Raw genomic sequence first — 24,480 nt, forward strand, 5'->3', positions numbered from 1 at the left:
ACCCCTGGATTGTCTGACTACGTGAACTGAGATACTCCTGACCTTAGGACTGGACTGGACCTTGTATCTGGCCTCTGCCTCCAGGCAGGTACTCTCTGAGACTCGGCTGGCTGGCTTCTCCCTCCACTGAGCCCTGCCATGGCTGGCAGCACAGGACTACTGCAGTCTTGCCTTCTGTACGCATGCATGCGGACACTCCAGATGCTAACAAAGGATGGAACACCACTGCAATTGGGGACAACAAGGGGGAGGAGGGGTGAGAATGAGTGCGCACACCTGCTTCTGCAAACAGAACTTAAGAATGTGCATTCAAACATGGGAAATATTGTGTTGGTTTTCCTGGTTGTGATGGTAACCTTTGGTCCCCCTTTCTAACAATCCTTTCACACTGCAGTACCTGTTGCTTTGTGGACCTGTGGCTTTTTGACCAATATACCAGCATGTCGTGGTAAACTACATTCGCACCAGTAGATGCAGTGCGCCACAACGGGATTGGACAACGTCACTACTCCCCCACCCTTTTCGCACATGCATGCTTCTCTGCCCCCATGAAAATGGCAGGAAAGAACTGTGTGCCGACGTACTGCCCCAAATTTCGTCACTTTACTTCTCCAATTTTGTGGGTTAATGTGGTTGGAAAACGGATTATTTCTGGAACCAATTAACATGGAAATGAGCACTAAACTTCCACCATATTCTGCTAGATTTTCAGAAGTGGCTCTTACGTGTGAAAGCTCAGAGATAATGTAGAAAGTAACAATTAGGGAGACATGGGGGGAAACAAAATAAACTGCTGTGCGCATGCAACCTAGGGTTATACCTATACCATTCAAACACATCACAACATGTTTGTAACACTATTTCTGCAATGTTAAAGTAAAGGTAAAGGGACCCCTGACCGTTGGGTCCAGTCATGGACAACTCTGGGGTTGCAGCACTTATCTCGCTCTATAGGCTGAGGAGCCAGCGTTTGTATACAGACAACTTCCGGGTCATGTGGCCAGCATGACTAAGCCGCTTCTGGCGAACCAGAGCAGCACACAGAAAAATTGTTTACCTTCCTGCCAGAGTGGTACCTATTTAACTACTTGCACTTGACGTGCTTTCAAACTGCTAGGTTGGCAGGAGCAGGGACTGAGCAATGGGAGCTCACCCTGTCGCGGGGATTCGAACTGCCGACCTTCTGATCCGCAAGCCCTAGGCTCTGTGGTTAGACCACAGCCCCACTCGCGTCCCATTTCTGCAGTGTTATCAACATTAATCATTATCATTACGAAGTTGAAGAACTCCTTGTCTCCATCACTGCAGCCTCCTTGGCTTCACCCCCATTTAGCCACTAGGTACACAAACACACATTCTGCCACAGGCCTGGGAATAATGGCTGGGGAAAGGAGAGGCCTGGGGAAAGTCCCAAATACTACGGAGGTCTAGAGGACAATATTTGTCCTTGCCTGAGGTTCTGTGCTTCTATTTTGAATAAGGTTACCTTCAGATGTGGGCAGAGGCTCCAACTTGGATCCCAGATTATGGATGCCCAGTGGTGCGCAACATAACATGACATTATGATGTCACACCACACCATGACATGATGTCAGGTTGTGCATGCCGCAGCGGCACCTGGGGAGCTCAGTAGTCACGTCCGGGGCACACACACACCCATATGGTTGGCACTAGTGGATGTGGGGTTTATTGGTTTAGTTTTCCATGTTATAATGCTAGCAACATTTTCTAATGTTCCCTTTACACTGCAGTAACTGTTGCTTTATGGATCTGTGACTTTTTCATTGATATACCACCAAGTCACACTAAACTTTAAGCAGCAGGGGGTGGGGGGTAGGAGGGGGAATTGTATGCCAGGATACTGCCCCAAATTTCAACACATGAAATGGCAACACAAAACTCAAAGTGAACTGGGTTGCAAATAGATCCCTCACCTCTGTAAACAATTAACATGGAAATGAGTGCTAAACCTCCAGTAGATTCCACTAGGTTTCCAGAAGTGGCATTTTCCTTGTGTGGAAGTTCACACAAAAAATGGAAAATATCAGGTAAGGGAAAGTGGAATAAAACTCTTAAGAATAATGAAAACACGAAAAAGCCCTTTCCCGCCTTAGTTCCGTATTTCTCACAACCTACCTTCAATCATGGGATGTGGGTGGCGCAGTGCGTTAAACCACATAGCCTAGGACTTGCCGATCAGAAGGTCGGTGGTTCGAATCCCCGCGACGGGGTGAGCTCCCGTTGCTCAGTCCCTGCTCCTGCCAACCTAGCAGTTCAAAAGCACGTCAAAGTGCAAGTAGATAAATAGGTACCGCTCCTGTGGGAAGGTAAACAGCGTTTTCATGCGCTGCTCTGGTTTGCCAGAAGCGGCTTAGTCATGCTGGCCACATGACCCAGAAGCTGTACGCCTGCTCCCTTGGCCAATAAAGCGAGATGAGCACCGCAACCCCGGAGTCATCTGCGACTGGACCTAATGGTCAGGGGCCCCTGTACTTTTACCTTACCTGTACCTTACCTTACCCTGTACCTTACCTTCAATCACATTTGTGAGATAGAGTTTGAGTCTAATAGGAACAAAACAAAGGCTACATACACACCATAGACTTAAACTGCAATTGAATCGCTCATCCCCCTTCCCAGAATCCTGGATACAATATTTTTTAAGAGTGCAGAGAATTGTAGCTCTGGGAGGGTTAAACTACAGTTACCAGGATTCCTTGGGGCAGAGGTGGGGTGCTTTAAATGTGTGGCTGCCAAATACAGTTCATCTGTGAGCTAACTTTAAAAAAAAAAAAAAACCCTGTCCTTGTTACTTAATGGACAATTTCCATTTGCATGTACTGAAATCAATGATTATACAAGCAGCAATTCATTTCTGGAAGATTGCTAACTACTGATTGTCTTTTATATACTGAAGTAAATGCAAAGTCAACTGCGACACGTCCCTCCGCGCATCACCAACTCTGCAGTAAATACAACCTTGCAGCTTGAAATCAGAGTAGGAGTAGCACTGTCTCTAATAAATCACGCACATTTCCCTCTACACCCTTCCTGTTTGTGTTTTTGCTGTACAAATTTGTGATTTGTGACTGACTTGTTTGCACTAAGAAGTGAATGCTGGTGGCACTTCATTTTAAAGGCAGGAGAATGCTGCCATCCAGTGGTGAGCCCTATATATCAGCCTGCCTTCACCAAAACAAGCTGCCTATCATGTTTTATATTGCATATGGGCTGGAATTGGTCTGTGACCGAAATAATAAAATTCCTTCCTTCCTTCCTTCCTTCCTTCCTTCCTTCCTTCCTTCCTTCCTTCCTTCCTTCCTTCCTTCAGAATTAATGTCTTATTACCTGCCCACTCTCAAGGTGACTTGAGAGACAGGACATTTGGTTTAAGGTTATATTTATTAATATAACCTTAGGATCTACAGTCAACAAGCCAAACTTAAAAAGTGCAGGCAGGTGGAATCTGTCTGTAAACAAGGTGGGGGAATATCCCTCTTTTCATCCTGGGCAATATCTCCCTGCCTCACCTCTTTCTGTAAGAAACGCCATCATCTGCATGAAGTTGCCCGAGCCTTAGGATTGCTTTCTGAGGCCATGCTCTGCGTCTCATCATTTAGGTACGTTTGGCCACTTCTATGCTGTCTAAAAGGAGGATAAAGATTTGCACAATATTTTACTACACCTTGTCTAAGGTAATGAGGAGTTTAACATTCCATGATTCTTCGCCCCCTCCCAATTGTTGCAGTCACTTAACTTCTGATCTACTGCCTTCTAGGATTCAGTGGCGAGGTTCTGCTGTGATAATGATCAGCTGGTGCCATGATATGCCTTTTAGGCACCAGGCAAAAACATTCCTCTTTACCCAGGCCTTTGGCTATTACCATATTTTTTGCTCTATAAGACTCACTTTTCCCCTCCTAAAAAGTAAGGGGAAATGTGTGTGCATCTTATGGAGCGAATGCAGGCTATGCAGCTATCCCAGAAGCCAGAACAGCAAGAGGGATTGCTGCTTTCACTGCGCAGAGATCCCTCTTGCTGTTCTGGCTTCTGAGATTCAGAATGTTTTGTTTTGTTTTGTTTTCCTCCTCCAAAAACTAGGTGCGTCTTGTGGTCTGATGTGTCTTATAGAATGAAAAATATGGTAAATAATCCATGGCCTGTTATATCTGTGTGAGGGAGGCCATTGTTGTTATTATTAGTATGCTGTTTATCATTATGCTCTGTATTATGCTTTTTAATATTCCATAAAATATGTTCTTAATATTGTACACCTCCTTGGGAACTTTTGATAAAGGGTGGTATATAAATCAAACAACAAGAATAATCAGTTTACTGTCCATGTTATCAATAACATCCCCTAGGATGACAAAATATTAAAAAAATATAACAATTGTCCAGTAGCACCTTAGAGACCAACTAAGTTTGTTCTTGGTATAAGCTTTCATGTGCATGCACACAAAAGCTTATACCAAGAACAAACTTAAAAAGGTAAAGGACCCCTGACAGTTAAATCCTGACCTGACCCCTGACTCTGGGGTTGCGGCACTTATCTTGCTTTACAGGCCGAGGAAGCCAGCGTTTGTCCGCTCCGCAAACAGTTTTTTCCGGGTCATGTGGCCAGCATGACTAAGCTGCTTCTGGTGCAACAGAACACCGAAACCAGAGCAGAGCATAGAAACGCCATTTACCTTCCCGCCAGAGCGATACCTATTTATCTACTTGCACTGGCATGCTTTCAAACTGCTGGGTTGGCAGGAGCTGGGACCAAGCAATGGGAGCTCACCCCGTTGCAGGAATTTGAACCGCTGACCTCCTGATCAGCAAGCCCGAGAGGCTCAGGGGTTTAGACCACGGCGCCACCTGCGTCCCAAGAACAAACTTAGTTGGTCTCTAAGGTGCTACTGGATTATATATACAGTGGTACCTCGGGTTACATAAGCTTCAGGTTACTTACGCTTCAGGTTACAGACTCCGCTAACCCAGAAATAGTACCTCTGGTTCAGAACTTTGCTTCAGGATGAGAACAGAAATCGCACAGCAGTGGCGCGGCGGCAGCAGGATGCGCCATTAGCTAAAGTGGTGCTTCAGGTTAAGAACAGTTTCAGGTTAAGAACAGTCCTCCGGAATGAATGAATTAAGTATGTAACCAGAGGTGTGTGTGTGTGTGTGTGTGTGTGTGGACTGTGTCAGACCAACACGGCTATCTATCTGAATCTAGAACCCTAGGATGACAGTTTTCACTGCAGTGCCCCATGGAGAATCAGGAGGTTACACGGGCGTGCATACATTGCATATGAGCAGATTCAGTGACTCATCTTTATAGAGATGGTGGTGTCCACCTTTCTACTGAAGGATGTGATTTATTTATCAAGGATCCACATAGGGGCCTGTCTGACCTTGTGCTCTGCAGGTGGGTAGAGGGTAGCCCAGCTTAAGCTCTTGTGGCACATAGTATGAGCAGGGAAGGAGTTTAGCTTAGCACCCCTGATGAGCACCCAAGGGCACCATCTCAGTGAAGGGATGTTCATTCAATCTACCCCGACTCCTCACCAGGAACAGAAGAAAAAGACCTTGAGCACTAGAACAGGCTTCCTTCGAAATGCTGGGATACAACTCTTGGATGCCCACCTCAGCTTGATTTCAAGTGAGCAGACATAGAGGGGTACTAATCCATTAACTATCTAAATCTGGGACCCTGAGCCAGGATTGGGTTGCCCAGGTGAAGGGCTGGGGAGTTCTCAAAGCACCTTCATCATGTTAGGCTTCCTACAGTTCCCTAGATTCATTTTCTCTCAGTGCCTTGATAGTTAATAAAGTTGTGACGTTTAATCCCAGTCACGTCTTGCTTCTAGGGGTGGGGACCACCCTTGTGTTTGCATGCATACAAACTAATTCTAGAAACTTGCTTTTCAGCAGATGTTGGCTTGAGCATGAGGGTATTCCACAATGGAGAGTTGATGATAATTGTGCTGGGTCAGCTGGAAAGGACACACATGTGGAAATATAAAGAAGAAGAGTCACATTGCCAAAGTTACAAAATGGCTACTGTCGGCACATTGCTTTATTCACACGGTAACACTGACTTGAACTGGCCCCCTTTGGCTTTTGCAGTGGGGAGGAGATGCATTCAGTAATAGCTATATTTAAAGGCCACAAAATATTGCATTCTTTGCCCATCAGCCCTCATGCTAGGGAACTGTTTTGCTACTTGGTTTTCCTGGGCATGTGTCCCCTTTTCAGACAAAAATCACCATTTCCCCACTCAACTGTTCTGATTGCATGAAGAGAAACCTGATTGCGTTATTATTCATCCATTGGTTTCATAAAAGATTTTTTAAAAACCTCTCTATGAACCCTAGAGATTTTGATGAAATTATATTGCAATGGGGAGTGAACGGCTGAGATAACTAGCTCCATCTGATCCCAGCAGCTGCAGAAGTGAGGCTTGAAGCAGAGGAAGGAGGAAAGAGGGATGTTCCGTTATATCAAGCGATATGTAGAATATAGTGCATCATCCTTTATGTCTCCATTGTCTGTTCCCTCTGCCCAAGGCCTAGCCTGAGACTCAAACTTGGTGTGACACAGAGGGGGCTTGTTGTGGCATGGTGGGAGCTACCGGGGTGGTGGGCCCGGGCACATTTGGGGGGGGCACAGTTTTGGGAGGAATGCCTGAGAAACGCACAGAGAAACGCAAGAAAACTTGGATTCAATTATCTAAGACGCATGTCGAAAAAGAAACATAAAAGAATTAAATGATATAGACTTCCAACAGTTATAGTCCTCAAAAAACCGAGCTGAAGAAGGCGTTTACTCCGAAACAGGGCCCTGTCCTGGTCACCACTACTGAGTCGTACATCTGATTCACACTCCGGATACTCCTTTTTGGCCCTATTTGATTCTTCATTCTTTATTCTGATTTTATACAATAAAAATGGACTCTTTTTGACTGCCATTGAGACTTGTATAAAACAATTGTTGTATACTGGTATTTTATGTACCTTTATACTATATCACTGCATATTTGAAACTACATTATTTTTGTACTTAAACGTTGTATCTAAATTTACTATTACCTTAAAACTATCGCACTTACACGCTGTGTTTAAATTTACTATTAGTTTCTAACTGTTATTCTTAGCAGAATACACACGTTTTTCTTTTCAACTCTTGAGTAGGAATTATTCCTTATATTGAAACTTGTGGCCAGAGCTCTTGGTATATCCTTTTCAGTGTATTTTCAACAAGAACTCCAATTTCTTTAACTTTGCAAGAGCAGCTGTGTTTTGTTTTGCTGCTGGTGAGTTTGCCAAGTGCAGTGCAGGGGTCTCAAGGCAACTGCAAGTGGGGGTGGAGGACGGTGGAGGGTTGCCTGGACCAAAGGAGGGCCATGGCAGGGTGGTGGGTGGGGAGGGAGCTAGCAGTGAGAAAGAGGCACAGAGGAAGGAGGAGGAAGAGCAGCCACTGCTGTGGAGGCCGCTGTAGCTTCTCTACACTTGTGAAGGAGCCAGTTGCGGGAGCAGGGGGGAGGCAGGTGGTGGTCAGGGGGAGTGGCAGGGAGGAAGCATTGAGAAGGAGCTTCTGCAATCTGTGCAGCCCACTCACCACCTGTTCCCTTAACCTTCCCTGAGCCTCACTCTTACACTCTTACAGAGACTGAATCCATTGAATGAGTGCATCCAAGACCTACCTGTGTAAAGGTAAAGGTAAAGGGACCCCTGACCATTAGGTCCAGTTGTGGCCGACTCTGGGGTTGCGGCGCTCATCTTGCTTTATTGGCCGAGGGGGCCAGCATACAACTTCCGGGTCATGTGGCCAGCATGGCTAAGCCGCTTCTGGCGAACCAGAGCAGCGCACGGAAATGCCGTTTACCTTCCTGCCGGAGCGGTACCTATTTATCTACTTGCACTTTGACGTGCTTTCGAACTGCTAGGTTGGCAGGAGCTGAGACCGAGCAATGGGAGCTCACCCCATTGCGGGGATTCGAACCACTGACCTTCTGATCTGCAAGTCCTAGGCTCTGTGGTTTAACTCATAGTGCCACCTGCGTCCCTTACCTGTGTAGACATACCCAAATAGAGACTTAATGCAGGGTTGAGGGACCCCGTAAGTCACACCTCCCTGCTCGCTTCTTCGCCTCTCCTGTGAGGGGTTCCAGTTGCCTCATTGTCCAGGTGGCAGCATCATTCATTGGCTGTGAGGAGCCTCTGGGTTGGGGTGGGACAAGGGAGGAAGGAGCAGCACAACTGTCAACACCAATGTGATTGCCCGGTATGCACCACCACCCCAGTTTCCCAGTCCACTAGGGGGGCACAACACTTCCCCATGCTGGGCACAGGCAACCCATGCTATGCCCCTGGTGACATAGGAGATCTGCCAACTCTTTTTATTTACTTCCAATGGATCTGAGAGTTGCTGTAGGATTGTGAAAGGAGTGCTGGGGTTAATTCTTCCCATATTCCATTTGCCAATTGGTGTTGTTTACCAAAGTTACTATGGGTCCCTCTTGAGGAGAACATGCCACTCCCCTGAGTCTCACATGGAGATAAGTTGGGCTCACTCGAATGGAGGAGGAAGCCTTGACAGACTTCCTCCTGAAGAAGGAGAAGAGGAGATGTTTGTACCTTAGTGGGTCAATCAGAAAGGGGATGGGTCTGGCCCATAAAGGCTCATTCCAGCCAAGTGACACAACTGCACCTTGATTGCTGTGGTGTCTCATCCATCCACCCTGGGACAGTGTGGGTTTACCCAGTCACCCTTTCGGGGCTAAGGAAGCAGCAGCGGAGGCAACTTTCTTTGTGCAATCCACATTGTTCCTTGTTCAGCTGGTTTTCCATAAACATAGCTGATGTCTACAGCTCGCTCTATGAATGACATCATATGTTGGCAGTGACATCACAAAGATTCTAGAAAGGAAGGGTATTTCTTAGAACATCCCAAGTGAACAGTAGGAAAAAAGCAGAAGAGACAGCACAGGAATGAGATATGTATTATCATGAAGTGGGTGGAAGCTGGGATGAGGAAATTGGGAGCCACTGCACTGAATATGTTCAGCTGGCCTTTATGTCCGCCTGTCTGTCCATTTTTGTGGGAGGCATCCTCCTCATCTTGATGTTCAGAGTAATTGAATACTCATTGAAGTCCTTGTTTAAATTTGCTGGATTTAAGGTAAACACACAACTGGATGCTGAGCAAGGAGGGTTTGCATGCCTGGACAATATACCGCAGATGGAACTAGTTACAGCTGGTGACTAAGAGCCATCCTTGGGGAGGCATCTTGGTTCTTTGGGGTGGGGGCTGCTTTCTTGCCCCCCAACCACACATCAGGGATAAAATATTGGTGCGATTGTACTCAAATATACCTTTCAATTTATCTTGTGTGATGTTCTGACAAGGTACAACAACATTCATGTGCAACAGTAAACAGCTCGTGAGCATGACCTTGGGAAATATATCCTAAAAGGCTAAGAAAAATGTAAACAAATTGAAGAAACTGAAAGCTGGGACTGGCTGTGAATTATCTAGTTCTGCTGCTCATGATTGCTATCCAGTTGTTCGTTGTATGTTTTTAAAGAATTGGGGAGTGTTAGTGGGATTTGGGTAATTTTTCTCTATTTGTTTTTATTGTTAACACACCAACACGCTGAGGGGTTTCCAATATTTCCAGAAACCACACTTCTCTCACCCTCTTTTACACTTGTGTCTGTTATTTAATATTCGGGCTTGGCGCTCCAATAAGAGATCTGCCTTGCTCACCAGCAGGATCAAAATGAGCAGGTGTGTGCTTAGTCCCCTCCCCCCCCCCCCCCCCCCAGTTTCTTGAAAAGATTCTGTCCCTATTTAAACACCCGGGCAGTGTTCTCATGCTTTTACAGAGACTGCTGTGCAGGTTTCACTTGTGTGGAGAAGTGGGGATGTGGAGAAGTAGCAGGGGGCATACACCAATAATCTGAGAGATGAGAGCACCCTGCTTGCCTGTAGCACAGCAATGTGGATTGTGGTCCTTTTCAAGAACTCAGCTCCTTTCTTTTCCCCTTAACAGACTCGAAGGATGCCTAGGTTAAATCTATGGAAGAGATACTTTCAGGTTTGGGTGGTCAGGATGATCTCTGCCCAGACTGTTGTGGGACGTATACTGGTGAGTTGTTTAATTAATATGTATGCATTGGGAAGGGAAGTATTATTATTATTATTATTATTATTATTATTATTATTATTATTATTATTATTATTATTTGAATTTATATACCACCCTATACCCGGGGGTCTCAAGGCGGTTCCCATAATAAATCAAGCTATAAAACCACAAACTACGTAATAAAAATAAGAACAACAACCCAATAGCTCCCCCCACACACACAAAAACACATTTTAAAAGGGCATAGGATGTCAATCAAATCAACCAAAGGCCTGGTTAAAAAGGAATGTTTTTGCCTGGTGCCTAAAGGTGTCTAATGAAGGCACCAGGTGAGCTTCCCTCTGAAGAGCATTCCACAGATGGGGAGCCACTGCAGAGAAGGCCCGTTCTCATGTTGCCACCTTCCAGACCTCTTGAGGAGGAGGGACATGAAGAAGTACTACAAATAATCATACATGATACTGCAGTAGGAGAGGAGGCAGGGCTGCAAGATGATAACCAACCCCATACACATTCCTTGCGTTCAGGCACCACAAAACAACACCACTCGTGCAAAATCTGAAGGTACTGGCAGATTCAATAAAATCTCAAGGTTTTCCAAAGTACAAAAAATAAAAGAACATTAGGAGAAAAAACCCTACCCAGAATACTGCAGTCGGAAGCAGTGTCCGGGCGGAATTCGTCAAAATGTCTGGGAAAATCCAGACATATGGCAACCCATGTCGGCTGTGTTGTTTTTGCCGATTTTCCATAAAAATAGCTCAAAAACATCAACCCTGGGTATGGCACTCCACACAGTAACTTTATGTTGCAGGTTCAGTTTGTTATTTCAGTTAGTGATGCGTGAGGTTCATTGTGGCTTACATTGGGGATTGGCTCAGATATAAGCTGGACTACTTTCCCACCAGGGATGTGGGTGGCACTGTGGGTTAAACCACTGAGCCTAGGGCTTGCTGATCAGAAGGTCGGCGGTTTGAATCCCCGCGACGGGGTGAGCTCCCGTTGCTCAGTCCTGTTCCTGCCAACCTAGCGGTTTGAAAGCACATCAAAATGCAAGTAGATAAATAGGTAGCGCTCCAGCGGGAAGGTGAATGGCGTTTCCATGCACTGCTCTGGTTCGCCAGAAGCGGCTTAGTCATGCTGGCCACATGACCCGGAAGCTGTACGCTGGCTCCCTCAGCCAGTAAAGCGAGATGAGCGCTGCAACCCCAGAGTCATCTGCGACTGGACCTAATGGTCAGGGGTCCCTTTACCTTTACTTTCACACCAAACCCTAAAAAATAGCTCAGCTTATTTCCAAGCTAAGCAATATTTGACTTCCTCTGCTTTAGGTCAGCATTACATGATATGGAAGCTCAAATGCAGACCCTAAGCCCAGCATGCTCCACCAAAATCTCTGTTGTCAAGAGTTCAAGGCCTATAACGACAATGTACTGCAATATATGGACAGATTGCGCCCTCCCAAAAGATCACAAACTTACATTCCAGTCCTAACCCTCATAGATTTTACTTCCAACTAAATGTTCTTTGGATTGAAGCCGACCACTTCTGATCTTAAATAGCATTTGCTTGGAGGTAAGCTCCATTGATTTCAGTGGAATTGGCTTGTATTCTGAGTAATAGCATTTTAAGATCAGAGTGTACCAGAGCATTCACACCAGTTTTTCCCTCCTAGTAGATGCCTCATATTCTGGACAGAGTCAGTGATTAGTGCACCACTTCCAACTTCAATTGCAGTCATGCTGTCAATCACATCAACCTTCCCCTCCCCAGAGTTTTATGAATGCAAACATGTGCAACCTGGACATGCTACAATTCCTGAATTAGTTTTAGAAATTATAGTTTTAAAACCAAGATTCAGGAGGAGTGGAGAGCAGGGCAAAGTGAAACAGAGAAACAGTTTTTTAAAAAAAAAATGGAACCAGGGGAAGTTGCAAATCCCAAATTCATATAAAGTGTGGCAATGAAACTGCTAGCACATTTGCCAAGCTAAGTAGGGTCTGCTATGGTTTCAAACTGGATGGGGGACCATGTGATGAGATTCCTGCATTGTAGTGGGTTGGACTAGATGGCCCTTGGTGTCCCTTCCAATTCTACAATTCTATTATTCTATGTGCGCTGTGTAAAATTGAATGCACTGTGTAAAATTGAGGGTTGCTTTATGTTACCCTAAGATTCTATCTGATGATGGTTGCAAATAATAATAATTTATGTTGTGACATCTGTGTACATTCCTGGACATGTTTAATTTCATGTGCTGAAAAAAATATATATATAAAAACAAGCAGTGCTTGATACAGATTAATCCATTTGTCCCGTTCCTGCATAGTACGAACTGTGTGATGAACATATGCTTGGAAAGAGACGGTGTATCATCACAAAATAAAGTGTCCAGTAATCTGCACATGAAAGCCATAAGGTGTACATCCACCCAACATTTTAGTGAAGTTTAAAGGAAAGGATGGGGAACTTGTGCCCTCCAGTTATTGGTGGACATTTTTCACCAGCCACAGCTAGCATAGGCAACACCCAGGGATAATGGGAGTTAGAGTCCAAGCGAATCTGAAGGGCTACAGAGTCCCCATCCTTGTTTTAAGAAGATAGTAAAATGGTTTCGCATCTTGATATTTGAATGGCATGATTTAGAATCAGCTGGATTTTCATATCAGTTATCACTGTTTTAGGTCATACTGGTGTTCCTGTTTAGCATTGGATCACTCATCATTTACTTCATCAACTGTCAAAGGTAATTATAATTCAGAAATCTATCCTAAAGTGTATTTTTAATTTGTTGCTTTTTAAAAAAACAACAAGTGATATAGCTATTCAAAATATTTGTATCCTCTTTTCTCCTGAAATCACCAAGATGGCAAATAACACAAGCAACAGGGAAGGATAATAACAATAAAATAATAAAATAATAATAAAAAGACAATGTTAAAATTCATATTGAAACTCTCAGTAATCCATCAATCACATTAAAAATCAAATGCACAAATTATATTGGGAAGGAGCACTCCAAGAAATGCTCACTAGAATTATATTAGGAGGCAAAATGCCCCCAAATATCTATCTTTGCGGTGAGCAGAGGTTGAAAGGTGAGCAAAACATGGAGCCAGGTGGTCTTCCCTTGGGGACACAGAAAATGCCTTCTCCCCCCAACTATTTGTCATATTTCTGATATTAGAGGAACCTGCAGCAGGATTCAGGCTGATCTCAGCCCTCATAGGGAGCTCCTTATACCAGTCAGAACCATTGGCACACCTGGATTGCTATAGTTCAGACAATGGTTGGCAGCAGTTTTCCAGTGTTTCAGACAAGAGTCTTTCCTAGCCCTGCCCAGAAATGGTACAAGGCAGCTCCCTATGTTTCTGAGCCAGACCATCAGACCATCTAGCTAAGTCTTGTCCACAATGGCTGGCCTCAGCTCTCCAGAGCTTCAGGCAGAAGTCTCTCCTGGTCCTACCTGGAGATGCCAGGGACTGAACCAAGGGTCATCTGCATACAAAGCAGGTGCTCTGCCACAAAGTTATGGCCCTTCCCAATGCCAGAGATTGGGTCTTTTGCATGTGAAGCATAACAACAGAAGAAGAGCTCTTCTGGCTCAGTCTCATCCAGTCTAGGACCCTGTTCTCACTTGGCCAACCAGGTGCCCATGAGGAACCTGCAAGCAGAACCTAATTGCAACAGCAATCTCCTTACATGTGTTTAACCATTGAGCTGGTGGTTACTCTTGCTCAGACAGGCTCATATGTGAGTAGATAGTGATACTCTTATTCTAGGCCATGTAGGGTTTTAATTAAAGCAACAACCTCAATACTTTGAATTGATCTTTGGAACTTACTGGTAACAAACACAGAGGAGACAGTAGTGGCACTATGTGGTGTGTTTGCACAGTGTGTATGTTTCGGCTTTCACATTCAGATTAAAGTACTATATTCCATACTTTATTCAGAAATTTAAAATACAAGGTATTCTATCAAAGTCGCTAATACTCCAAATTGAGGACCCACATGAGCAGCTGGGGAATAAATGGTGAGAAAACAGCTACTGTATCTGTTAGATACTTGCAACTGAAGCATATGGTCCCACTAAAAGATATAGGGTACAGGCTACATATTGAAAAGTGGGATATTTTTTTTCTGGGTTGGAAACAGCAACATCATATTGAAAAGCACAAATCAAAATGGCTTTGGCAATTTCGTTCTGTCATTCTGCACTTGTCAAAAACACAAAATGTGGAAACTGTCAAAGGTGCCAAATGGAATGTGAAATTCAACTTCTTGATATTTGGATATTTGGGAGGGGACATAGCATGGTGATGCAGCATGTGGGTGCTTTTGCTCAGTTGCTGCCAGTTCTGAATATCTCATTAAACCCAAATTTGCTTTTACAGTGGTGCCCCGCAAGACGAATGCCTCGCAAGACAAAAAACTCGCTAGACGAAAGGGTTTTCTGTTTTTTTAGTCGTTCCGCAAGACGAATTTCCCTATGGGCTTGCTTCGCAAGACGAAACGTCTTGCGAGTTCTTGCGAGTTTGTTTCCTTTTTCTTAAAGCTGCTAAGCCGCTAAGCCGTTAATAGCCGCTAAGCCGCTAATAGCCGCTAAGCCGCTAATAGCCGTGCTTCGCAAGACGAAAAAACCGCAAGACGAAGAGACTCGCAGAACGGATTAATTTCGTCTTGCGAGGCACCACTGTAATGACAAATCTTGCACCAGTCTATACTGGTTGAAGGAAGAGAGTCAGGCATATGTCACACCTTAATATGCTTTACAAGCATATGCTTTGCAAACAAAAGGTCCCTGGTCTGATCTCTGTCATCTCCAGATGAGTATTTCCCTAACCCTTCCTCAAATCCTAGAGACTAGATGCAGCATATTATAGTTCCATTGTTCCCATGAAAAAAGGTCAATGTTGTGATGAGTGTCATAAAATGGGCCAGATTAACCACAGCATAGCATTCCACTCAGACTTCCATTATCAAAACAAGGACCATTCATTGCCCATGTCTCCAATCGCTCATGACTCTACACTGGCTGCTGCCCTATTCAATAGCCTGGCTTATATTAATTTGAAAAGGAACTAGGGCATGTTGGCCTCCTCTTTGGTTAAAATTAGTGCAGCAGCAGCAGCAGCAACAACAACAACAACAACTCCAGCTCCTCCTGTGATGAACCCCCAAAATCCACCTATCCTTACCTAATCTAAATTACAGAAAGCTTCTTACTCTTTATACAGAGCCAGGAACTTCAGCTTATCTCAGGCACCTGCCCCGTCTCCTAGTAACTTAACAGTTTCAGATGGATTGACTTAAAGCAAAACAGCACTCCCCCTCCATTTCCCTACAATATATATCATAGAATCATGGAATTATAGTTGGAAGTGATATCAAGGGTCATCTATTTCAACCCCTGCAATGTAGAAATCAGAGCTAAGGGATCCCTGCCAGGTGGCCATCTAGCCTCTCTTTAAAAACTCCCAATGAAGGAGAGTACAGCACTTTCCGAGGTGCCCCTTCTCAGTTTCTGGCTTCCCACTGAATGGCCTTTGCCCAGAAACAGGAGTCTTCCATGTTTTTTTTGCTAGCTTCACTCCTAGAATAAGTGTTAGTGCTGGTTCTGGCTCCAGATGGTGACGAACCTATGACCAAAAAAATGGGTGAAATCATGCCAAAGTCATATTTTGGTCTGCCAACTTGAATCAAAATGTTGCCTGGCATCCTATCATTGACAAAGATTGCCACCCCCACCTCTGGAATGCTTGCATTGGTTGTGGTGACAGTATCTTGAGATGTGGTCGAATCTATGCCAGAAGGCTGGTGAAGTCATGCTAAAATCAGGTTTCAGTCCATCATCTTGATTCAAAATGGTGCCCAAAATCCAAACATTGGCAAATACTACCACCTCTTCACCTCAGGAACCCTCATGCTGAGTTTGGCGATAGTATATGAAGTGGCATCCAAATCCAAAGAGAGCATAGGAACAAACAGACAAACAAACCACGTCCCACAATATTTATTTCTACCCCAAATTTCATCCTATGAGCTCAGGGTTATGTATTTTAACCTTTTAATATTTTGTTGGAAGCTGCCCAGAGTGGCTGGGGAAGCCCAGCCAGATGGGCGGGGTATAAAAATTATTATTATTATTATTATTATTATTATTATTATTATTATTATTATTATTTACATAGAACTCTGGTCTCCCTGATCTCAGTCCAAGAATCTAACCATTAAACCACACTGACATGGGAATTCATATCGGCCTTAAACAATAATGAATCCCTTTCCCTCTCTTCTCCAGTGTTAAACAGTTCTGTCTCTCATTTGAAGACCAGACAGTTTTTGTTGACCTCTTCTTCAATTTATTCTTCCTCTTTTACTTTGGATTGCGGGTAAGAAATATTTTTCTTTTATAAATTAATAGGGAAAGTCATGGCCATGCATAAAGGGTACTGCTAGGTTGGAAGAACAGGGACCGAGCAATGGGAACTCACCCCATCGCGGGGATTTGAACCACTGACCTTCAGATCGGCAAGTCCTAGGCTCTGCGGTTTAACCCACAGTGCCACCCGCGTCCCCTATCAAAGACATATCTTCCTTATTTTGCATATGTCAGTTTTGTCAAAACGAAAATCCAACAAAAGAATGGACAGTTTGAAAGCACGCAGTGCAAGTAGCTAAATAGGTACCACTCCGGCGGGAAGGTAAATGGCATTTCCGTGCACTGCTCTGGTTCGCCAGAAGCAGCTTAGTCATGCTGGCCACATGACCCAGAAGTTGTATGCCAGCTCTCTCTGCCAGTAAAGCGAGATGACCTTTACACTATATTTAGTACATATTTTGACTTCCCATCCTTTCCCAATTTTTCCACTCTAATAAACCTATTGCCTCAATATATTAGTCATGAAATAATAATTTTCATACATATATAAATCTGTTTTCTCCCTTTTAACCTATATTACTTGCAGAGGTTACCAATTTCAGATTGCAACAATTATCCTTTACATATCTCCTTAGAGGTTCCCAGTTTGAAATGAACTCCTGTTTTGACTTATCTTTGATCTTTTTTGAGAGACTGTCTAATTCAGCATATTCTACTAGCTTTAGATTTACTAAAGCTACTAATTTAGAAAGCTACTAGATTTAGATCTACTAGCTTTCAGATTTAGTGGGAATTTTGTCATTCTTCCAGTGTTTTGCTATAAGTATCCTTGTGGCAGTGGTGGCACACAGAAAGACTTTTCTTATCTTCCTAACAATGTCTGGACCTGGAATGTCCAATAAAAATGATTCTGGTTTCTTCAGAAAAGATGCATTTAACATTGTTTTGAGCTCTCTCTCTATATATCATTCCAAAAGGTCTTAATCTTTTTACACACCCACCACATGTGGAGGAGAGTTCCACCTGGTTCTCCACATCTCCAGCATGTATTTGGAACATTTTGTACATTTTGGAAAGCTTACAAGGGGTTAAATACAATCAATATAGCATCTTTTAGAGGTTCTCCCTTAATGTAAATCATGCCATAAATTTCCAATTAGCTTTCCATAGATGAGGAACCACTTCCGGACTTTTTGTGTGAAAAAGAAAATGAATACGCAATATTTGGCCTGGGAGATTGAGATAATACTGGTTTGTAGAAAGTAGAATAGTTTGATGTTATCTTGGGGCAAATGCTTTGAATAATTCTTTTTATATAACTTACAGGGGGAGAATCGGAAACCCTTTTTCTTTTCTTTCCCAAAATTTATCTCCCCATTTTCAGACCACCTTAGGTCAACCAGATGTTTTTTAGATTAAATGGCTGGTGGCAGATGTTGATAAATGCATCAGTTATAGGGTGGCACTTTTTGCTCAAGCAGCAAGAAAGGGCAACCTTTATGGATAGTGCAACTGTCAAACCCTAAGGATGCTGACCAGAAGGAATGTTTTTTTAAAAAAAAATAAAAAAATAAAAAAATCTGGAAATTGTAGATTTGTCTTGGTCCAGTGCATGCAACATCTTTCATTCTGAAACTGTGTGATTTGTGCTTATATTGTATTGTGATGGCTATTAACCATAAACAATAAAAATCTATTGGAATAATTCTTTTTATATAAATAACAAGGGGAGAATTGGAAACCCTTTTTCTTTTCTTTTCTTTTCTTTTCTTTTCTTTTCTTTCTCTTTCTTTCTTTCTTTTTCTTTCTTTCTTCTCCCTCTCTCCCTCTGCCCCTTTATCTTGTTGAATCAGGAAAAAGCTTTATGGAAATAAATAAATAAATAAATGGTGGAAAAATTAAAATGGATTCAATTTCTCCCCCATTCCTAGCCGGAAATAATCATCATCATCATAATTTTATTATTTGTACCCCACCTGTCAGGCTTCGGAAAATGGCTTCCTCCCCCTTTAGACGAGCAGCAGCAGAACAAAGCATTTAGAGACCCTTACCAGTTTAAGAGTGTTTAATGATCACAGCAAAAGAACACAGCAGCCATTGTCGGAGCTAAGGTGCTCCCAATTAAGTTTTCCTCCTCCCACCCCCCCAGTCACTGTCACTGTCACTTCCCCTTCTTGCAACCTGATCTCGCAACCATTGAGCCTTCTGCATAGCAACCTTATCAGCTCTCCTTGCCTTTGGAGAGATAGGCTGGGCACTCTCTAGAGAAGGGGAGTCAGTTTTCTCTCTCTCTTCCTATTCTGCTTCTTCTAACTGTTTCACACTCAGCTCTGCCCAGCTGCTGTTTTTCGAACTGTGTCCCTCTGCAAACCAATTCTCTAAATCTATACTGCTCCACTGTTCCTGAGCAGCTTCAGGATCCCGGTAAAGAGCAGGAAGAGGGGGAGGTTCTCACCATTCCTCTTCAGAGTTGTAATCCTCAGTCTGCTCTCTGACACTGCCCATCTGACTAGGTTGTCCCCGCCACTCTGGGCAGCTTCCAGCATATACAGTGGTACCTTGGGTTACATACACTTCAGGTTACAGAAGCTTCAGGTTACACCACTAACCCAGAAATAGTACCCCGGGTTAAGAACTTTGCTTCAGAATGAGAACAGAAATTGCGCAGCGGCAGCAGGAGGCCCCATTAGCTAAAGTGGTGCTTCAGGTTAAGAACAGTTTCAGGTTAAGAACGGACCTTGAGAATGAATTAAGTTCTTAACCTGAGGTACCACTGTACAAAAAGTAGAGGATAGGGCAAGGATGCAGGATTCAGTATAATAACCTTCCCTGTACTAGCTTTTCATATGAAGGGCTAATATCTGAAGCGAAATGGTGGGTGATCATCAGCTGGCAAGCAGGCAAGAAGAAGGCATTGAACAGCAACTTCACCCAGTCACCCTCCCTGAAATGCTGTACATAGCTAGTTTGGGAGGATGGATAGTGGATGAGTGGGTAGAAAGACAGCTAGACAGGTATGGTCCTTGTGTCATCTGATTTTGTGCAGTTTTTCTAGTTCTTTGCAGCAAGTGACAAGTTGACCTTCTGGGTTGAACTCAATTCCATTGTGGACTTCTTCACCATTACTCCGGTCTGTATCTCTTTCTATTTAGGAAGAAACTGGCTTGGTGAGTACACCAATATTTCCATTAACTTGCATAGAAAACAGCATAAATTCCCAAGAAAGACTGAGTTAGGGAAAATGCCACCCAGTCTCTCTCACTCACACACCAAGGACCCTCTTACCCCGAGGACAGTTGACTGGAGCAAGCTTCTGCCCCCACGGGGGATATGGTAGACTTCTCCTTTCCACAAATTGCTGTAACTGGAGTGCTCTGAGAACATAGTTGTTGTGGATAAAAGTTAGTTCTGCCCATCAAACCTAAAGAACCCCCCTTCCCTGTCAAGCTCTGAGCATTTCCTCAGTCTGTTTGGTTTGGTTTTTCAATAGGAAAACCCCACAGCATTTGAGGGCAGAGGTGAAGCAACCTGCTCCGGTACCCAGGGTGTGTGGCATGCATCCCAGGGGGTGTGGCATGCCACCTGGGGGGGTGTGGCGCACGTCCTGGGGGGTGTGGTGCACATTCAAGGGGGTGCACAGCATTTTGTCACCCCAGGGTGATACCCCCCTTTGGAATGGCACCTGGAGCACACACACCCTGCCCCCACCTTGGAACGCCCCTGTGTGAGGGACAACTGAAGCCCCACAGTTACTCAAAAGCTTAAGCTTTCCCTGCTCCAAATTTGGATGCCTTTTTAATAGTGCAGCCCAACACAGAAATATGTGAACTTTCTGAAAATCAGCCCAATTGACCTTGTATTTCAGGATACGAAAGGAACTGATGCACATACTGCTAAATGGCCCTGTAATTAGCTATGAAATACTACCAAATACTCAGTACATGCATGCTGACCATCAAATACTACCAACTCTTCTCCTCAAAACCCTGTTTCCATCAGGAACCATTGCTATACTCTAGTAGTCCACCTCACTGAGTTCAGTGGGACTTACACCTAGGTAAGGAAGCTTAGGCTTTCAACCTAAGCGTAGCAGACCAGATAATAACAGGGGTTATGCACAAATGCTCACCAATACAAGGACATTTCCACCCACTCACAAAGCCTCACTCTGCATCCTTTCCTGTAGGTTTACGTTTCTTGCGAGCACTCAGACTGATGGAACTTCCCAAAATTTTACAGTTTCTCCAGATTACGACGACTGCGTAAGTCAGACTCGCATCATACCACCTTTCTCATAAGCAATAGATTTCCCTTCTGTCCCTCCTTCCCCACCTTGGGATTTTGATAGCCTGGGCAGCAAGTCAATTGCTTAGTGTGGAGTTTTGCACACAGGATTGTGATTCAGACAGCTTTTGGTTGGGAGAGACACAGGGCCGGATGTCGGTTTGATGAGGCCCTGAGCTACTGAAGGTAATGGGGCCTTTTATATGTCCAGCTGTCCTTTGTCAACAACAAATTGTCACTGGTTTTTGTGTGTGTGTGTTTGTTGTTGAATATATGCCATATGGTAATTTAAGGACTTCAAAGGTAAAGGGACCCCTGACCATTAGGTCAGGACTTAATTTAAGGACTTAATTTAATTTAATTAATTTTAATTTAAGGACTTAAGAGGTATCTAAAACAATTTGCACATAACAAATAGGAGCCTACACAACACAAAACACTGTTCCTGTATGTAGGTTTTATTTTATTTTATTTTAATCTTATATTTTGGAAATGTACATCCAGGGTTTTCTTCCTTTAATTTTTTTGGGGGCCCCAAGGGAGTGGGGCCCTAAGCTATAGCTTGTTTAGCTTATACGTAAATCCAGCACTGGAGAGACAGCACAAAACCAAAGATAAATCAGTGGAGGGTTGACTAAGGACTCCTACTTCCTCCTCCCTCCCTCCCTCCCTCCTTCCTTGGAGGTTTGTAAGCAGGGGTTAGATGGCCATCTGTCATGGATGCTTTAGCTGAGTTTCCTGCAGATTGTAGGGGGTTGGGCTAGATGACCCTTGATGTCCCTTCCAACTCTACAATTCTACAATTCTATGATTCTAACTTCTCCAGCAGTCAGGGGCCATTTAGAGTGTTTCATCCTTGGAGTTCTGTGGATCCAATTAAATTCCACACTGTGCTTGTGGAATGTCCTCCTGACATCACCATGAATCCTGTATAGAGAACTCGTTATCTGAGGCTGTATACACACAACATTTCATTCTCAGTATCAATGGAGACTACCTTCTATGTAGTCCGCACACAGTCCAGATCTGATGTATATTTTGCCCCTCAAAAGTGCTTCTTGGGAAACTGGTCTCATTCCAAAAATAAAAGCTCAAAGCTCATTGCAGGTGACTTCTGCATTACACTGCAGTTTGTCCTGGCTACAGGTGCGTGTTTAAACACACATTTGCCCAATGGCATTGCACATAGGTGTATGCCAATATCACAATCCCCATTTCCTTCTTGGTTCACCTGGACAGCAAGAATCTAGAATCAAATTAGATTAAAAGCAGCATGTTGAAGATGAGCATGGATGGTTCCTGGGACTGGCACAAGCCTGAGACTGGTCCAAGATCAGCCAGCAAATTTTCTGGATGGGTCGGGATTTGACCCCCGGTCTCTCAGGCTGGCTTTCTAACTGGTTTCTTAGGTAGTCAAAAGGGCATCATCCATGAATCAGAGGGTCAGGGAAAGTTTTATGATTTGGGAAACAACAACAACTTTAGGGGGGAACCCTAAACGGCCCATTGAGGATTGAACATGCTCAGTGATAACAGAATCCCAGCTGACTGGGGAATGGATGCATAACCTGGGGTAAGGATGGAATGGTATATCCTGGAAGTGGGTATGGCTGGCTTGCTAGAACCCTGCAAAATTTTGTTACATGTCCTGCATGTCCTTTGGGAGTCCTACTGTGCATTGGTAAAACACCACACACAAAAAGTGTCTTTATTCAAGAGCACACGCAGTTGTATTAATTGCTTTTTTGTAGTTTTTCATCAAAACACAACTGCAGGTTGGTTAAAATTCAATGGATGGGGAGATAAAAAATGAACTGCAGGAACTGAAAGCTATGGCAAAATGTGCTCTGTACAACATATGAAAATTGAAACAGAGCAGTTTAAAAAAAATAATCTAATGCATTAGTGCCATTTCGGATGCAATAGCAGAAAACCTGGAACTCTGAAACCTGGAGAGAAATTAAGATAAAGAGAAAAATGGTATGTTTGGGGAAAATTCATACATACAGTGTGTTGTGATTATTGGTGGTTAGTCACTTTGTGTGAACCACAGGCCAAATGGCAGAAAGTAAAGCATAATTCATGAATGGATCTATATTTATCTCCAATTGAATTACTTATGATAGTGGTAAGGTGCCCAAGTGGGATTCTACCCATCTGAGTAATGTTAGGAAGAATAAGTAGAGATAACTTTGGAACTTTGGCACTCAGGTCATGTCTTCCCTTGCCGCTTTAGCACTGCAGTCAAGCTGTCCAAACTCCTAGCTGTCTCTGTCAGCACTTGTCTCACAGCTGCAGGATTTCTTCATTGGGTACGTAAAGCAATAGCTACAATGGCTCAGGCTTTCAGGTGAAATGATTTTTTAACACATTTTTTCTTCTATTTTAATTAATTTATTCATTTTCTTGTTTCTTGCACAGATCGAAAATTCTGGTGATCCCTGGGCATATACTAAAAATTCCCAAAGCCTGACTTACTTTGATTGCTTATACATGATCATGGTAACCATGTCTACAGTTGGATATGGCGATGTGGTGGTAAAAACCTCCTTAGGGCGTTCATTCATCATTATTTTCATCATTGCTGGCTTGGTAAGAAATTTCTTAGCCCTTTCAAATCTGCTCTACAGTCTTCTTCAGAATCCTGTATCTGAGATCTTTAGTTCTACCTAATTTGATGCATTACAGAACAGCCTTTTTTCATTGGCACCTTTAAGTAGCAATTCTCAAGTGCATAAACCACTATAGTAACTCATTTGCCAAACTGACAGACAGTATGATTGAGGAGGCCACATTGCTGAATAATCTCAAGGGGAGGACTGAGATTCTCAAAGAGTTCAAGAGGAAAGTTCCCTCCCCCCATTTCCTCAAAACCTTGGTCAGAATTTCTGTCTGAGAAATTTCAGTTCATTAAGTGTGTCAGGTCAATGACATCTTATGTGTACTAGGAAGAGCAGGAAACAGTCTTCTTTTGAATCAGACCAAGTCAGCATTGTCTTCACTGACTGGCAGTGACCCACCAGAGTTTCAGCCAGGAGTCTCTTCCCACCCTACCTGGTGCCAGGAGTCAGAGTCAAGCGTAGGTTGAAACAGTGTCTGTCCCTTTAATTTCAAAGAAACCAAAACAGTACAGACCTTGTGATCCCAGCAACTCTTCCCAATAGGCCTTACTCCAACGTGGTAGCTGTGAGGACTGAAGCTCCCCACCTTCCCACCACTCTCTAAGGCAGGCTTCCTCAACCTCGGTCCTCCAGATGTTTTTGGCCTACAACTCCCATGATCCCTAGCTAGCAGGACCAATGGTCAGGGATGATGGGAATTCTAGTCTCAAAATATCTGAAGGCTCCTCCTCTCCAGGGTCTTTCCCAAGCAGCTGCAAACTCCACCTATACACAACCAATCTCTGCTCTGCTCTTTTCATTTCTCTGCATGTTCTAGGAGACCAAGGGGGAGGAGAGCTGATTGCAGCAGGAGGGGAAATTCCCTGGTTTCTTCCACAGCCTATCTCAATGCTGTCTTTTGGCCAGCCTTCTCTCCAGTCTCTGCTTCAGCCTTGGAGTTTGAACTGCTCTCTGCCAAAGTCTCTTCCTCCTCACTAAATCCTGTTACCACTTCTACTTCTGACACTCCCACCTCCCAATCTGCTCCTTCTTCTCCCTCTGAGCACGCATCAT

At 43.8% G+C, this 24,480-nt stretch overlaps 1 protein-coding gene across 1 annotated transcript in view; it reads left to right on the plus strand.

The window, feature by feature from the left end:
* The first annotated feature begins 8,985 nt into the window (after nucleotides 1–8,985).
* KCNU1 (potassium calcium-activated channel subfamily U member 1) overlaps nucleotides 8,986–24,480 on the plus strand; it is a 91,238-nt gene continuing 75,743 nt past the window's right edge. The window contains exons 1-9 of the mRNA XM_077919799.1: nucleotides 8,986–9,168; nucleotides 10,043–10,138; nucleotides 12,823–12,877; nucleotides 14,704–14,713; nucleotides 16,442–16,532; nucleotides 19,578–19,689; nucleotides 20,709–20,784; nucleotides 23,043–23,118; nucleotides 23,228–23,398. Coding sequence (XP_077775925.1) covers nucleotides 8,986–9,168; nucleotides 10,043–10,138; nucleotides 12,823–12,877; nucleotides 14,704–14,713; nucleotides 16,442–16,532; nucleotides 19,578–19,689; nucleotides 20,709–20,784; nucleotides 23,043–23,118; nucleotides 23,228–23,398 — 870 coding nt within the window. The remainder of the gene's footprint in view (nucleotides 9,169–10,042; nucleotides 10,139–12,822; nucleotides 12,878–14,703; nucleotides 14,714–16,441; nucleotides 16,533–19,577; nucleotides 19,690–20,708; nucleotides 20,785–23,042; nucleotides 23,119–23,227; nucleotides 23,399–24,480) is intronic.

Source organism: Podarcis muralis, chromosome 15 (assembly GCF_964188315.1).
Source record: "Podarcis muralis chromosome 15, rPodMur119.hap1.1, whole genome shotgun sequence".
Taxonomy (NCBI): Eukaryota; Metazoa; Chordata; class Lepidosauria; order Squamata; family Lacertidae; genus Podarcis; species Podarcis muralis.